The sequence below is a fragment of the Scyliorhinus canicula genome, chromosome 5, assembly GCF_902713615.1.
Source record: "Scyliorhinus canicula chromosome 5, sScyCan1.1, whole genome shotgun sequence".
Lineage (NCBI taxonomy): Eukaryota > Metazoa > Chordata > Chondrichthyes > Carcharhiniformes > Scyliorhinidae > Scyliorhinus > Scyliorhinus canicula.
Window position 1 is genome coordinate 55,353,728 of NC_052150.1, and position 16,890 is coordinate 55,370,617.

The 16,890-nt window shown below is 44.9% G+C and overlaps 1 protein-coding gene across 1 annotated transcript in view; it reads left to right on the plus strand.

The window, feature by feature from the left end:
- Positions 1-16,890, plus strand: part of tmem170b (transmembrane protein 170B) — a 64,350-nt gene that overhangs the window by 23,086 nt on the left and 24,374 nt on the right. Inside the window, exon 2 of the mRNA XM_038797099.1 lies at positions 6,473-6,643. Coding sequence (XP_038653027.1) covers positions 6,473-6,643 — 171 coding nt within the window. The remainder of the gene's footprint in view (positions 1-6,472; positions 6,644-16,890) is intronic.

The window sequence follows — 16,890 nt, forward strand, 5'->3', positions numbered from 1 at the left end:
AAGGTTCATGATTCAAATAAATGTGCTTTCTTGCTTTGTCTGCACAGTGTATTTGAAAATATGTCTTGGTTACCCAGCTGTAAGGCCAAGATTTAACATCGATCTTGTGGACTTCTGGTTGCGGCATATAGGGAGTGGTCGTACATGAGGCAGCTCCCCCCTGGGCACTTCGTTTCCGATCTTTTCTACCCGGTTTTTGAAGGGTGTTAGGGGGATATTTTTAGTTAATCGATGGGATAAAGCTCTCAGAAACCCAAATTTGAAGAAGCCTGCAACAAAGAATCATCATCTGTTTCAGATTCCACTCCAGGTCCCGGGGGAAAGAGCTGGTGGCAGCTGCAGCCAAAGCTACAGTTACCTCATTATCGGTTGAGATGCTCACCGGCATCTTAGCGGAGTCATTGAAAAAGAAATGGCAAATTGTCTCTGAGAGGCCCGGGCTCCTATTTAAACACGCTGGCAAAAGTAGACAAAACGGTCAAGGCACATGGTGCAGTGTTGTAGAGCGTGGAAGCGGATTGTCTCTCTGGAGGCTGCGATGGCAATGTTGGTTGATACTAGCAAATCTCTGCATGCCGAAGTAGACAACTAGAAAATCGCTCCAGGAAGCAAAATCCATCGCCGTGGTGCTGCTGGAGGAAATGGAGGTCCCTTACCCGACTGTATACATGTCGAAGTTGGTGGGGCAGGGTGGACAGATGTTCCCCCCTCACGAGCTGGATCGGACCCATCGCTCGCTCTGTCAGAAGCCTCACCTAGCAGAGCCACCTTGGGTAATTATCGCTGGGTTCAACAGTTACCAGGATAAGGAATGATTCCTGAGGTGGGCGAAAGAACACCGTACTACAAATCGGAAGGCTATGCCAGGACATGGGAACAAAGTTGGCAAAGGTTTGAAGTGGCTTACCCTGCATGCCTGTGACTGACTTATAAGTCAAAAGATGCCAATGCTTGGGCTGAGAATGAGATAATTGTATCTTGTATTATATATGTGGACATATCTACACTACACAGCAGTATTATTTTTTTGGGGGGGGGGTGGGAAGGAGGGGGAGGTAGCTCACCACCTTCTCTCGGGCAATTGGGGACTGGGCACCTTGCCAGCAACATTCATATCCCCATAAAATCTTTTGTACTACAGCCGGCCAATGGGGTTTCCCATTGTGGACACCCCCATACCATTGGGAAATCCGTGGGGGTGAGTGCGCTGCCGGTGAAGTGGAGGTTCCTGTCCACTATGTCCAACAGAAGCAACTCTATTTCCTCTTCTACACTATAGGAGGTCTTTATATGGGGTCTTGTTATTGGAGAGGGCTTGTGATTTTGAAGTCTTGTTGGGGTCTCTTATACCAGTTTGTATTTTATTGTTCTTGTATGGAGTGTGTGTTTTGTTTTTGGTCATCGAAGTTGGATGCGGGCGGGGGAGCTGGTTGTTATGATTACTCAGTTTTATATGATCCAGGAGCGAGTTGCTCTGCTAGCTGAAGGTGGTAGCTAATGGGAGCGAAGCCGTGGGAGTTACTGCAGCTTGTTATCATAGTATAGGTTTTAGATAATGAGCTTAGCATGTTGCTTCTGTTTGGGGTTAGGAATTAAGGTTTTGGGGTGCTGTTCACCTTTTGACTGTTTGGGTTTTTGGTTGTGGGTTTAATGGGCGGTGTGGGATGGGAGAAGGCTAAGTGGATTTTATTGGGGAGCTTGGTGGCCATCTTGGGTAGGCTTGATGCCTGTACTTTTTAAAAAGTAATTTTAGAATAAACTCTTTAGGTGAATATGGCTGATGTAAGGAGGGGCTGCTGGGAAATCCCCAATTTGGCTGGTCACTTGGAATGTGAGGGGGTTGAATGTTCCAGGGAAGAGATAGAGGATATTAGTTCATCTGAAGAGTATTGCTCATGTGCTGTTTCTGCAGGAGACCTATTTGCGGATCAGAGACCAGACATGGTTACAGAAGGGTTGGGTGGGACAGGTGTTCCACTCTGGATTTGATGCTAGGGCCCAGGGGCCGCAGTATTGATAAATAAAATTCTTTCTTGGCCTTTAGGATTCTGACAGATTCGAACGGGAGGCATGTTTATCAGTGCGTCTTTGCCGGGCACCTCAGTGGTCCTAGTAAATGTATACGCTCTGAATTGGGAGGATACAGTTTCTATTAATAAATTGCTGACCTCTATTCCTGATGAATACCCATCAGCTGACCTTGAGAGGAGATTTTTAATTGTGGTTTGGATCCTAGACTGGGCCGATCTATGCCTTCCTTCAGGGGTGGCTAAAGCGTTGGTGACTTTCAATGAGTGGGTGAGGGGTACATATCATTGGTGGTTTTTACATCCGAAGGACAAGGACTTTTCTCTCTTCTCCCAGGTTCATCAGATCTACTCTAGAATAGATTTTTTTGTGCTGCATAGGTGTCTCCACTCTGGAGTGATGAGGGTGGGGTACTCAGCAATTGTTTATCTCAGACCATGCTCCACATGTGGATTTAGTGTTACACCCGGGTTCCTTTTCAGCGCCCACCATGGAGACTGGACACGGGCTGTTGGCAGATACAAGTTTCTGTGAGCGTATCTCTTTCACCATTGGAGAATATATTGGGCAGGATTCTCCATCCTGCTGCACCCGTTTTCTGGTGTGACATGCCCTTGCTGGAGTGGGACCCTCCACCCTAGCAGCCGGCCAATGGGGTTTCCCATTGTGGACACCCCCATACCATTGGGAAATCCGTGGGGGTGAGTGCGCTGCCGGTGAAGTGGAGGTTCCTGTCCACTATGTCCAACAGAAGCAACTCTATTTCCCCTTCTACACTATAGGAGGTCTTTAAAATGGCCATTGGGGAGAGATTATCTCATATAAATCACATAACGAAACGTCTGGCAGGTTGGAGCAAAGGAAATTGGTGAATTCCACCCTAGAGGTGTACCACCAGCATTTGATTACACCTACATCGGAGTTGCTAGCATCTAGGAGGAAATTGCGAACAGAATTTGAGCTACTCTGAAACTGGTAAGGCATGGGCCAACTTCGAAACTCGAGGGGGAATGTTTTATTAGCATGGACATTAGGCCAGTTGTCTTTTGCCGCATCATCTAAGGCGACAGGCGGCCTCCCGGGAAACTGTTAAATGAGGGACTTGGGTGGCAGGCTGGTCTTCTGTTTGCCTTGGCAACCAAGCCACTGGCTATCACGTTGCGATCTTCCGAGACATGGAGTGGAATCGAGAGGAGTGGGAAAGAGCATAGGGTGTCCCTGTATGCAGATGATCTTTATATCATGGATCCATCCGCATTGGATGAGATAATGAAGCTACTGAGGAGTTCCGGAGTTCTATATGGGGGAAGATGGAGGTGGGTTCCTGTCGTCGTTCCAGTTTATGGGCCTCAGTTACTGCCTCGCTTCCTTTTTCTCCTATGAAATGTACCTCTAGCCCGGTGGTGGTGACTACACTGAGGGTTTGGAGACAGTCCAGGCAACGTTTTCGACTCGGCTCCATATTGTTGTTGGCCCCTATCTGTGAGAATCACCCCTTTGTGCCTGTGGATTTGGACTCATGGTTTGGGTCCTGGAAGGGCTGCAGAGGTTTAGTAACTTTGTTCATGGAAAGCAGGTTTATTGGATTTGAGGAGCTGGTGGAAAAATTCCAACTCCTGTGGGTTTTTTTTTTAGGTATCTACAGGTGCATGATTTCCTACGCAAGGAGATCTTGTTGTTTCCTTTAGCACCCCACCCTCTTTTGTCAATAGGATTCTATCTCTTGCTGATGTGGGTGAGGGTAAGATTTCAGATATCTATGGTCGGATCCTGCCTGAGGTGCAATCTCCACTGGAGGGGGAGCTGGAGGTGGGTCTGGTTTTTGAGGCGAGGGTGTGGAGGGAGGTCCTGTCCAGGGTTAACTCGACCTCGTCCTGTGCTAGGTTCAGCTTGATTCAGTTCAGGTTGGTGCATCTGACTAGTATTAGGTTGTTTGTTTTTTCTCAGGAGGGTAGACCGGCGCGTTTTGTGTTCTCCTGGTCCGGTGAATCATACCCATATGTTCTGGCCCTATCCAAAACTTGCCAGCTTTTGTATCTCCTTCTTTAACAGCATGTCAGGGATTCTTGGTGTCGATCTGGAGCCCTGTCCGTTGGTGACCATTTTCAGGGTATGAGACTAGCTGATGCTGCAGGCGGGGGTGAAGGCAGAGATTACCTCACTTTTGCTTTGCTGATCACCCTGAGGCGAGTTCTGCTGGGATGGAGCTCTCACACTCTACCCAGCACCTTGTCATGGCTGGATTTCCTCAATCATGAAAAAGTCAAGTACACCATTAGAGGATGGATTCTACTAGAGATGGGAGCCATTCATTTCCTTTTCAGAGAATTGGTCACTGTCAGTTGTGGGGGTGGGGGGGATCAGGTTGTAGTTGTTTTTTTTTCTTTGTTATGAATTAATAGAGGTAAGGGGTAGGGGCCAGTACGACTAAGGTTGATATTGATTAAAATGTGGTTTTGTCCTGTTTCTGTATTAATTTGTCGATTATGTAGTATTATTGTGTTATTTTATAATATTGCAAAACCTTTTGGAATAAAAATATTTATAATAATAAAAACATGGACCTTGAGGGCCTTTAGGACATGGGTCAAACTCACCTGCAGAATAATATGCTATGTCATGGTGGGTTTCCTCCGGGCACTCCGGTTTCCTCCCACAGTCCAAAGATGTGCGGGTTAGGTGGATTGGCCATGCTAAATTGCCCGTAGTGTCCTAATAAAAGTAAGGTTAAGGGGGGGTTGTTGGGTTACGGGTATAGGGTGGATACGTGGGTTTGAGTAGGGTGATCATGGCTCGGCACAACATTGAGGGCCGAAGGGCCTGTTCTGTGCTGTACTGTTCTATGTTCTATAGTGTAACCATTTTGCCCTTGTAAAACCTTGCTTTAACACGAGGAATGTAATAAATCTTCTTATGCATGCGTTTTGTTTCAAAGTCAGTTTCGCTCTGCAGTTTGGGCATTACATTTTACTGCAGCATTTGTTAGAAAACCAATTTTTTTTTAAAGATTGCCAGAGATTGGCAAAGAGCCAGGAATGATCAATCCTTAAAGCTGTGCATGACCTGAGCATTTTCCAATCAACTTAAAATGAACGGTTTACATAAGTTTGACCTTTTAAAGTTATCAAATAGAAGTAGTGGACACAATGATCATCCAGTAGGTTTTGTGGCAAAATAAAACTTCTGAGAAATTCTGGAAGCTTGCTCTATTTCATTTAAGGAGTTTTGGTGCATTACAACCCCAGTTGCTGTTAACTGGATCACAAGATCCCAGAATGGAACTCTGGCCTAAAACCCTAAATGTGGAAGGAAGAACAGAGTCAGAGGACCATTAATTATGTTTTAACAGCAAGGAAAAAATATTTATTGAACATGAAAAATTTGGATTATGGTCCAATGCCTCCTCCCCTTAGCTTAACAACACTTCTCTGTGCTAACCCAAGTTAGTGTCTGTGGATTTCTTCTCTGAATTCCCCCCAGATGCTTATCAGATGAGTTTCCAAACACCACTTTGTTCTTTTCGGTTTGCATTCTGAAATCCAGACCAGATTTTCCAAATGCCACTTTTTAAAATGAAGCTTCTGCTCCACTTTTAACAGTAAATCCAATCCAGGATTTTACAGCAACCCCTTTAGGATTTCCTTGTCTTGACTGCTGTGCAAACTGCTCACAATTTTTAAAACTTGATTCCCAGACTGTAATAAAATTACATCAAGCGTTCATCGACCTGTGAGGTTCGCTCTTCCGCTTTAAAATAAGTTACTGCAATTGTCTCTTTAGCTTGGAACAATTTTTTTACTCTTCCTTGAATACTTCTGAAAATACCTTGGTCTCTGTTCTCTTAACTTCAGTTATCTTAAATATTTCTTCCTGTCCCAATTCCCTGATTATCTGGATTGTATTTATTCCTGAGGAGACTTGCATCGTTGAAACTGTCCTGTCCTGTCTGTCCATCTTCTCGTGGCAGAGTCAAGAGAGATTCACTCCTCAGTGTCCTGTCTCTACAACTGCCCACAAATTCAGGTAAAATTAAAACTTAAAATCTTCCCTACCTTACAAGGCCCCCCAGTTGCTAAGCAGAACCACATGTTTATGCCTTTTATTTAATCTTCACGCCGTAGCCATCTCTGGATACAATTGAAACTTAACCAACCCCCACGCATAGTTAGAAACACCGTTATCCCGCATGAATCTAACTATAGGTTTTACCCTTCCAGGCACCAAGCTATTAAAATAAACCCACTTGAAACTACTATAACTTATTTCTAATGCTTACCAATACAAATATAAATACCTTTGTTTTCTTAACAGCTGTATTCACCTAGTTAGTTTTAAAGCTAAATTAATTCTGTGTCTTGTCTTTTATAAATGTCAGCAATGTCGAGGTCTGTTTAAGATTTGTTTTACATACATTCTAATTATTGTTTTCTTTTTTTCTCCGCAGAAATGTGGTACTGGGTTTTCCTCTGGGCTCTCTTCTCCTCTCTCTTTCTCCATGGCGCTGTGGGCCTGCTGATGTTTGTAATGCTTCAAAGACACAAGCAAGGCAGAGTCATATCAGTGATTGCCATTGTTGTGGGCTTCCTGGCATCCATAACTGGAGGAATGATCACCAGTAAGTACTCTAACTTGGGCAGCAAGCATGCATGTAACATTTTGGTGGTTTGTTTGGCATGTGTTGAATAAAGTTAAATCAAGGTAGAAGATCAGCCAATGATCTAGTTGAATGGTGGATCAGGCTGTCCCTTCTCTGCACCTAAACGAACTATTGTGATCTTTTAAATTGCATATTGTCTGCTTTGTTTTCTCCGGTTTTTTTTTAAAGTCCCAGCTTTTCTGATTGTGGTGTTTGCATTCTGCAAGATACAGTATGCTGTACATAGAACAGACGTGCAAGGCTTTCTGAAGATTTTGAGTGGGTTCTTCTTGTAACCTGGACCCCCCTCTTTTAAAAAGAAATATTTTCAGTTACAGACGTCATTGCTCATGAAACATTTAACATAACAACTTGCAGTTGGTGGCAAAGTAGCAGTGAATACTGCTGAAGCTGAAGAAAACCTTGTTGAGAGATATAGTGACCTCTGTAGCAAAAGCTTCAACTTGACGGTGCAATTGATCATAGTGTAATTTAATGGGGATTACCACTATCGAGCTGCAGGGATGTCATCAGGCTTAGGGCAGCGCCAGGGTCCCAGGTTCGATTCTCGGCTTGGGTCACTGTCTTTGTGGAGTCTGCACGTTCTCCTTCTGTCTGCATGGGTTTCCTCTGGGTGCTTCGGGTTCCTCCCAGAAGTCCGGAAAAACATGCTGTTAGGTGAATTGGGCATTCTGAATACTCCCTCGGTGTACCCGAAGAGGCGTTGGAATGTGACGACAAGGGGCTTTTCCTATTAACTTCATTGCAGTGTTAATGTAAGCCTACTTGTGACAATAAAAATGATATTTTTTAAAAAACTGTCTAAACAGCAATCACTCCGTATTTTCATAGACAGCTCACCAGGAAATGAAAAACATAACTGTTATAATAATAATCGCTTATTGTCACAAGTAGCCTTCAAATGAAGTTACTGTGAAAAGCCCGTGGTCGCCACATTCCGGTGGCTGGGGAGGCCGGTACGGGAATTGAACCCGCGCTGCTGGCCTTGTTCTGCATTACAAGCCAGCTGTTTAGCCCACTGCGCTAAACCAGCCCCTAATTGTTCAAAGCTTAGATCATGTGGGTAGGTTAAGGTAGAAGCTAAAATATGGATAAACTTTAGAAATGTTTTAATTCTTTAAAAAATTTAATTAATTTTGCAAAAATGTAACTTTTTTTTCTGGACTTGATAGGCACTAGTTATTGGTCATCGCCATTGAAAACGCACATTAAACAATGGTTTATAATAGTGATAACGAGAACAGAAAAGGGGCGGTTCTGATCCGAGCAACTGTCATTGGATGCGGGTAGGGGGTCACAGCAGAGCAGTGAACAACAAACTGCAAATCATACACATCCTGAAGTTGCAGTCTGATTTGAGAGGGGGAATGAAAGTAAATTCCGGACTAATGGCTGTGCTACTAATACAGGAATACATCTTGAAGGATTTGGTGCACAAGCTTCTTGTTTTCATCATCCCCGTTGTTGCCTAGCATGGACCCTTGGCCGTCACGTTTCTATGTTCCCATTAATTTGCAAATATATTTTGCATTGTTGATCACAAAGCCTCGTATTCTGAATTTCGCTGTTCTGGTCAAATGTTTTTTTTTAATTTTTCCAATAAGGAGCAATTTAGCGTGGTCAATTCCCCTACCCTGCACATCTTTGGGTTGTGGGGATGAGACCCACACAGACATGGGGAGAATGTACAAACTTTACACGGACAGTGACCCAGGGCTGGGATTCGAACCCGGGTCCTTGGTGCCGTGTGGCAGTAGTGATAACCACTACGCCACCTGGTCAAATGTTTGTGCAACGGAGGGAATTCTCTGATCAAACTGAGGTTCCAAGTCATGTCATGTCTTCATTTTATTTTGAAGTCTTTAAATTTAGTTTGAAATGTCTTACTGAATATGTAGCTGCATCATCTAATTAAAAAGAAACACTACTACTCTTTATTTTTTGGATCTATTTAAGATGATGGACACAATTGAATATCCTCGTTGCGCCTGCCTTGGTGATGTGACAAGGCCGGTGAATCTCACGAGAGGCCTCTCTGGTGATTCGTGATGCTCGAAGTGCCTCGAGATTTAACCAGCTCTTACGAGACATTGTGTTCTGGATCTCACCTTCATTGGGCGAGGCCCAGATTAACATATTTAAATTAATGTATTAGGCTGCTCATTTAAATATGTCTGAGCCAGATTCTCCTGGGGCCTGGGTATGAATGCCCCTGCCAGGGAGACCACGCTATGGTGCCGTTTAGTACTAGTTTCTACAAACGTGGACCAGGTGGGGGGATATCCCAGGCAATTAGAAACTCCAGGGTGGTGGGTCTCTGGCACCCAGGCATGGGTGGCATTGCCTTACTGGCACGGGCATTGCCAGGGTGCTAGGCTAGCAGTGCCAGGTTGCCTGTGCCAAGGATCAGGCCCTTAAGAGGTGGGGTGAGGGGTGGTCTTGAGGACCGTGTAAGAGGTAAGTAGAGGGTCCGGAGGCTTTGAAGAGCTGAGGGGGCAGAAAGATCAGGGTGGCATTTACAAATGGTGCCCTGATCAGTGATGGGTCTTCTGCACTGCCGAGTTCAGTGGTAAGTGTGGCCTCAGCGGGGCGTTTTGAACAGTTTTGTGGCACTTTGACTAAATCCATAGGAAGGTAGTGGTAATAAACTTCAACTTCAAAATGGGCATAAGTGGATAAAACTGAGTATTTCATGGGTGGTAGATCCATAATCACCTGTTACGCCTGTCAGAGATTCATTAATTTTAGCCCTAGGATTTGTTCTGTTATATGACTATATTATACAGCTCCTGTTGGATAACCACCATGCAGGGTAGCATGGTGGTTAGCATAAATGCTTCACAGCTCCAGGGTCCCAGGTTCGATTCCCGGCTGGGTCACTGTCTGTGTGGAGTCTGCACGTCCTCCCCCTGTGTGCGTGGGTTTCCTCCGGGTGCTCCGGTTTCCTCCCACAGTCCAAAGATGTGTGGGTTAGGTCGATTGGCCATGCTAAATTGCCCGTAGTGTCCTAATAAAAGTAAGGTTGTGGGGGAGTTGTTGGGTTACGGGTATAGGGTGGATACGTGGGTTTGAGTAGCGTGATCATGGCTCGGCACAACATTGAGGGCCGAAGGGCCTGTTCTGTGCTGTACTGTTCTATGTTCTATATCATTTGTGTGCAGACTCACCTGAGCAATTCCCCACTAGCAATATATTATGCTTGGCTTTACAATTGCCATGGATCTTGACTGGTAGAATTCTCGATTTGTCATCAAAAAACTGAATTCCAGATGCACTTCTTCACTGACACTTGAGTGGAGTGCACTGTCTCAGGTGTTGTCTTACTGAGCAGTTAAACCAAGGCTGACTCCTCCCACGGGAGGATGTAAATGATTCCAAGGCATGAATAGCCTGAATAACATAAATCCCTCGACGAGCATCATTAAAACTATCTGGCCAATTATGGTCCAAATTAGCTACCGTGCTAACCAATGTTTCTCCAGTGAGTACTTTTTATAAACATGGTACTTTTGGATGTTTTGAGGACATGAAAGGCACTATATTCTTTTCTTTTCACTGCAACTTTTATTTAGGACACTCCCATTAAAGTATTATATAAAAGACACTTTTTTTTTTAACAGGGATATTCCAAAACAAAGTACTGTATGACGGCCACATATGCAGATGACTAAAAATCTGGGGGGAGGGGGGGGGGGGGGGGGGAAGGGAAGGTGAAGAGATGCTGAGGAGCTTAAGGAGGGAATTGCAGAGGTTAGGACCCAAACAACTACTGGTGGTGGAGGGGGATTCTCAAGAGGCCAGGAACACAGATAGCTGAGGGTTTTAGGCCTGAAGGAGATTCGAGATAGGAAAGGGTAAAGCTGTGGAAGGATTTGAAAACTTTTTGAATCAATGTGTTGCTTAACCAGGACCCGCTAATTCATCGCGCAGATAAGACATCAGGAGAGCAGAATTTTGAATGAAAAATTGGACACTGTGAAGGAGTCGAGCGGGAGAGTGATGAGATAGAGCGGGGTGTAAACTAACATTGTGATTCCGGTTGATGTTGCTGAGGGGGCAGCATGAAGATGAGAATATGAGGGGCCGAGATAGATCCTTGGGAGCACCAGGTGACTCCCGCAAGGCTGCGTACTTAGCCCCCTACTCTACTCCTTGTACACACCCGACTGCATGGCAAAACTTGGTTCCAACTCCATCTACAAGTTTTCTGACGATAGGACAAAAGTGGGCTGGATCTCGAAAAACGACGAGTCAGAATACAGAAGGGAGATCGAGAACCTAGTGGAGTGGCGCAACGACAACAATCTATCCCTCAATGCCAGCAAAACTAAAGAGCTGGTCATTGACTTCAGGAAGCAAAGTATTGTACACATCCCTGTCAGCATCAACGGGGCCGAGGTGGAGATGGTTAGCAGTTTCAAATTCCTTGGGGTACACAACTCCAAAAATCTGTCCTGGTCCACCCACGTCGACGCTACCACCAAGAAAGCACAACAGCGCCTATACTTCCTCAGGAAACTAAGGAAATTCGGCATGTCCACATTAACCCTTACCAACCTTTACAGATGCACCATAAAAAGCATCCTATCGGGCTGCATCACAGCCTGGTATGGCAACTGCTTGGCCCAAGACCACAAGAAACTTCAGACAGTCATGAACACGCCCAGTCCATCACATGAATCTGCCTCCCATCCATTGACTCCATCTACACCTCCCGCTGCCTGGGGAAAGCGGGCAGCATAATCAAAGACCCCTCCTACCCGGCTTACTTACTCTTTCAACTTCTATCGGGCAGGAGATACAAAAGTCTGAGAAAATGTGCGAACAGACTCAAAAACAGCTTCTTCCCCGCGTTTACCAGACTCCTAAATGACCCTCTTATGGACTGACCTCATTATCACTACACCCCTGTATGCTTTACCCGATGCCGGTGCTTATGCTGCCCTATTATGTATTTTCTTTTCTTTTTTCTTCATGTACTTAATGATCTGTTGAGCTGCTTGCAGAAAAATGCTTTTCACTGTACCTCGATACACGTGACAATAAACTAATCCAATCCAAGGAAAGATGGACACAAAGTTGAGAGAAAACAACACATTCCAGGCCCTGGAGAAGTGAAGGTTGGAGTTGGGAAGGTAGCTTGCAAAGCCAAGGGGGCGGGGGGGGGAGGTCAAAACTTAAGTAATGAGAGCAGATTTTAAGAGGGGTACATAACCTTGAGGAGAGAAAATCATTAATGATACCAACTAATGGGACCCAGAAGGGAAACTGGATGGTGTTACATCTTTGTCGAGACTGAAGGCATTTAAAAAGAGATTCGAACTCCCAAGCATTGCAAATGACTGAAAGCACTATTGACTGAACTCTTCTTTTAATATTTTAAACTACAGAGAGAAATGCTCCTCTTTTATGCTCAATCACCCAGCTTCCGACGTGTTCCCAAATCCCCAGTCACAAGTGATATCTCCAGGCACGTGACTCAGTTTTTGTAGTTTCTTAAATCCACCAACAGTCATACAGCTTTTCTGGCGATTCGTGCCCCTGTCGATGTGAAGACAAATTTCCTGGACGTTCATCAAAGAAATGCAACCAGCAGCCTTTTAGAGACCGTTTGCCTCCTGCACCTCGCTCTGCTAACTCTCGCTCTGGTAACTGTCAAAGACGAGCAGCCTTTTTTGCCTGCTGGCAACATAGACCTGCTATCTGTCTGTGATGCTTATAGATTTGTAGGGAAGCCTGTAACCCTTGTTATGGGCCAGGGTTTAGAGAACCCCAAAGTGTATCATGGAGTTCACCTGACCCAGAACCTTTACTAGATTGTGGTACCGGGAGCACACGGCCCACTCTACAGGTGTGTTACAGCAGAAATGGAACAGTATTTCTTAAAACAAAACAATGTTTATTCTATGAACTCCAGTTAACCTTTTTAAAACATACAGTGAACATCTTAGCAACCATTAATTCAAATACAACCCCCAAAGAATACAATACTAGGTAATGCTTAAGCTGTCCTTTTAACATCCATAAGACTTTTTTAAAAAAACCTTTAAAACAGGTTTAAATTCACTACTGAGAACAGTCACCACGTTGAAATCAGCAAATAGACATTCATAAGCTTGCAGAGATTCACACACATTCTGCTGTGATTGCAGCTTCTCCAAAACGTACATGAAGCCAAACCCACCGTGCAGCAAAAAGCCGAAAGTGAAAGTAAAAAGCTGAGCCAGCCCAGCTCCACCCACTCTGACATCACTGCAGTAATAAACACCCATTTCTTAAAGGTACTCTCACTACAGATATTTATGTACACACCCATTTATAGACACCCATTTTTTAAAGATACTCTCTCATGACACCCTATCTTGGAAAATGGCTTCCTCTGCCCTCCTCCTCATGGCAACATGAAACATGAATATTTCACCTCGGTAGAAATGCTGATTAGATATTCTTTACCTAACTCCCTTTCATTTATGAGTAAATGGACCGTTTACAGCACAACTATTTACAACATGATATCTTCAACACGTTTTTGAGACATTAGGAGGGAATGGGTGACCACTGGGCAGACAGTGCAAGAATCTCCTGTGGCTCTTCCTTGCAAAACATATATGGTTTTGGACACTGTTGAGTGGAATGGCCTCTCGGGAGTAACAGCAGCAGCCAAACTTGTAGCAGCACTGTTGGCTCTGCTGCATAGGGGAGGAGCAATGGTGTAAAAATGCAATAGTCATAGGGGATTCAATTGTGAGGGGAATAGAAAGATGTTTCTGTGGCTGCCAGGATGGTATGTTGCCTCTAGTGCAAGGGTTAAGGATACCTTGGATTGGTTGCAGGACATTCTGAAGGGGGGAGGGTGAATAGCCAGTTCTCATGGCACGCATTGGTATAAACGATATAGGTTTTAAAAAAAGAATGACCACGTTTTTTTATCATAGAATTACAGTGCAGAAGGAGGCCATTCGGCCCATCGAGTCTGCACCGGCTCTTGGAAAGAGCACCCTACCCGAGGTCAACACCTCCACCCTATCCCCATAACCCAGTAACCCCACCCAACACTAAGGGCAATTTTGGACACTAAGGGCAATTTATCATGGCCAATCTACCTAACCTGTGAATCTTTGGACTGTGGGAGGAAACCGGAGCACCCGGAGGAAACCCACGCACACACTGGGAGGATGTGCAGACTCCGCACAGACAGTGACCCAAGCCGGAATCGAACCTTGGACCCTGGAGCTGTGAAGCAATTGCGCTATCCACAATGCTACCGTGCTGCCCAATAAAGTTCTAGTCAGATTAGAAACTCTAGGATATATAGGATGACTGCGTGGCTAAAAGATAGTCTGAGAGGGAGAGTTTCAGATTCCTAGGGCATTGGGACCGGTACCGATTCTGGGGTTGGGGTGGGGGTTTACTTGCTAGAGTGGTTGGGGAATATGGTAGGGTGGGTGGGAGGGTTCCAAGCAGGGGGAACCAAGAACAAGAAAAAAAAACAGCAAGGAGAGTAAGAAAAGTAATGGGCAGTTGAATCAAGGGCCAGAATCAGATGAGCAGTGTTTTTTAAAACAAAATAGTAGGGACGGGACAAGGAACATTAAAAGGACTAGTCTTAAGGTTTTGTACCCGAACACTCGGAGCATTCGAAATAAAATGGGTGAATTAGTTGCACAGATAGATGTAAAGAGGCATCAAATAGTTGGGATTGTCGAGAAATGGCTCCAATGAGGGCCATTCAGTTTTTAGGAAGGACAGATAGAAAGGAAAAGGTGGTGGAGTTGCATTGTTGATTTAAAGAATATATTGATACAATATTGAGGAAAGATATCAGTACAGACGATGTGGATTCTGTATGATCTAGTTGAGAATCACAAGGGGCAAATAAACATCTGCAGGGCTGGTATACAGACCACCAAACTACTGGTAATGTTGGAAATAGCATTAGACAGGCGGAAGCATGTGATAAAGGAACATCTGTTATTATTGGTGACTTTGATTTGCATATTTAATTTGATTTATTGCCACATGTACCAAAGTACAATGAAAAATATTTTTCTGCAGCTGAGGGAACGTACACAGTATGTACATGGTAGACAAAAAGAATAATCAATAGAGAACATTGACAAATGGTATATCGACAAACAGTGATTGGTTCCAGTGTGGAATAAGGGGCCAAACAAAGCAAATATATGAGCAAGAGCAGCATAGGGCATCGTGAATAGTGTTCTTACAGGGAACAGATCAGTCCGAGGGGGAGTCGTTGAGGAGTCTTGTAGCTGTCGGGAAGAAGCTGCTCCTATGTCTGGATATGCGGGTCTTCAGACTTCTGTACCTTTTGCCTGATGGAAGGGTGTGGAAGAAGGCAATGCCTGGATGGGAGGGGTCTCTGATAATGCTGTCTGCCTTTCTGAGGCAGCGGGAGGTGTATACAGAATCAATGTGGGGGGGGCAAGCTTGTGTGATGCGTTGGGCTGAGTTCACCGCACTCTGCAGTTTCCTGTGATCTTGGACCAAGCAGTTGCCATACCAGGCTGTGAGGCAGCCAGATAGGATGGTCTATATCGCATATCTATAGAAGTTTGTGAGAGTCGATGCAGACATGCCAAATTTCTTTAGCTTCCGTAGAAAATAGAGACATTGTTGGGCTTTCTTGACTGTTGCATCAACGTGAGTGGACCACGGCAGATTTTGGTGATGGTGACCCCCAGGAACTTAAAGCTATTGACCATCTCCACTTCGGAGCCATTGATGCAGACGGGAGTGTGTGTCATGCTACGCTTCCTGAAGTCGATGATCAGTTCCTTGGTCTTTCCGACATTTAGAGACAGATTGTTTTTAGTACACCATACAACCAAGTGATTTATCTCCCTCCTGCAGTCTGATTTGTCGTTGTTTGAGATACAGCCCACCAGAGCTCATCCGCAAACATATAGATTGAGTTGGAGTTAAATCTAGCCACACAGTCATGTGTGTATAGGAAGTACAGTAGAGGGCTGAACACACATCCTTGCGGGGCCCTGGTGTTGAGGACTATTGTTGCTGTTGCCTATCCTGACGCATTGCGGTCTGTTGGTGAGGAAGTCGAGGATCCAGTTGCACAGGGAGGGGTCAAGTCCAAGATTGCAGAGTTTGGTTATTAGACTTGTCGGGACAATGGTGTTGAAGGCGGAGCTGTAGTCTATGAACAGCAGTCTTACATAGGTGCCCTTGATACAGATTGGGTGTGTCAAATTAGCCTCCGTACTATAGAGGAGGAATTTCTGGAGGGTGTACAAGATGGTTTTCTGGACCAATACGTTGGGGAACCAACAACAGAATAGGCCATCTTAGACTGTGTATTGTGTAATGAGGAAAGATTTGTTGGCAATCTAGTTGAGCGAATCCTTGGGAATGAGCAAACATAATGTGATAGAATGGTTTATTAAGGTGGATAGTGAGGTAGTTGATTCTGAGACTAGGGCCCTGAATTTCAATGAAGGTAATTGTAATGGTTTGAGGCATGAATTAGCTACGATGGACTAGGAAGTATTACTGAAAGGAAGGACCGTGGACAGGCATTTAGGGGCTGTTTAGCACAGGGCTAAATCACCGGCTTTGAAAGCAGGCCAGCAGCACGGTTCGATTCCCGTAACAGCCTCCCGACAGGCGCCGGAATGTGGCGACTAGGGGCTTTTCACAGTAACTTAATTTGAAGCCTACTCGTGACAATAAGCGATTTTCATTTCATTTCATTTTTTTTTCGAATAGGTGAACTCAAAGATGTTTATTCCTATTTGGCACAAGAGTAGAAAGGGAACTGTGGCCAAACATAGCTTACAAGGGACCACACCAAATTGCCCCTTAAGTGGTTAAAAAATGAATTGTGATAGGCCTATAAGACCCACACTCGAGGGGACTTTTGTCGTTTTTCACAATCAGATATCAAGGCCTGCGTCAGCCTGGCTGGCAGCACCACCCTCGGCAGAGTCAGAGAACATTCCCAGCAAGTGGCCGCAAACTGTTGGTAAAATTCCGCCGGAAAACCATCCGGCCCCAGTGCTTTCCCTGATTTGTATGGAACTAATACAGTCCATAACTTCCTCCAATCCCAACGGTGCCTCCAGCTCCTTCCTCTTCACCCTTTCCACCACCAGGAAGTCCAATCTATCCAAAAATTGCTCCATCTCTGAGCCATCCTCCCACAGTTCAGACTTGTACAGCCCTCAATTTAA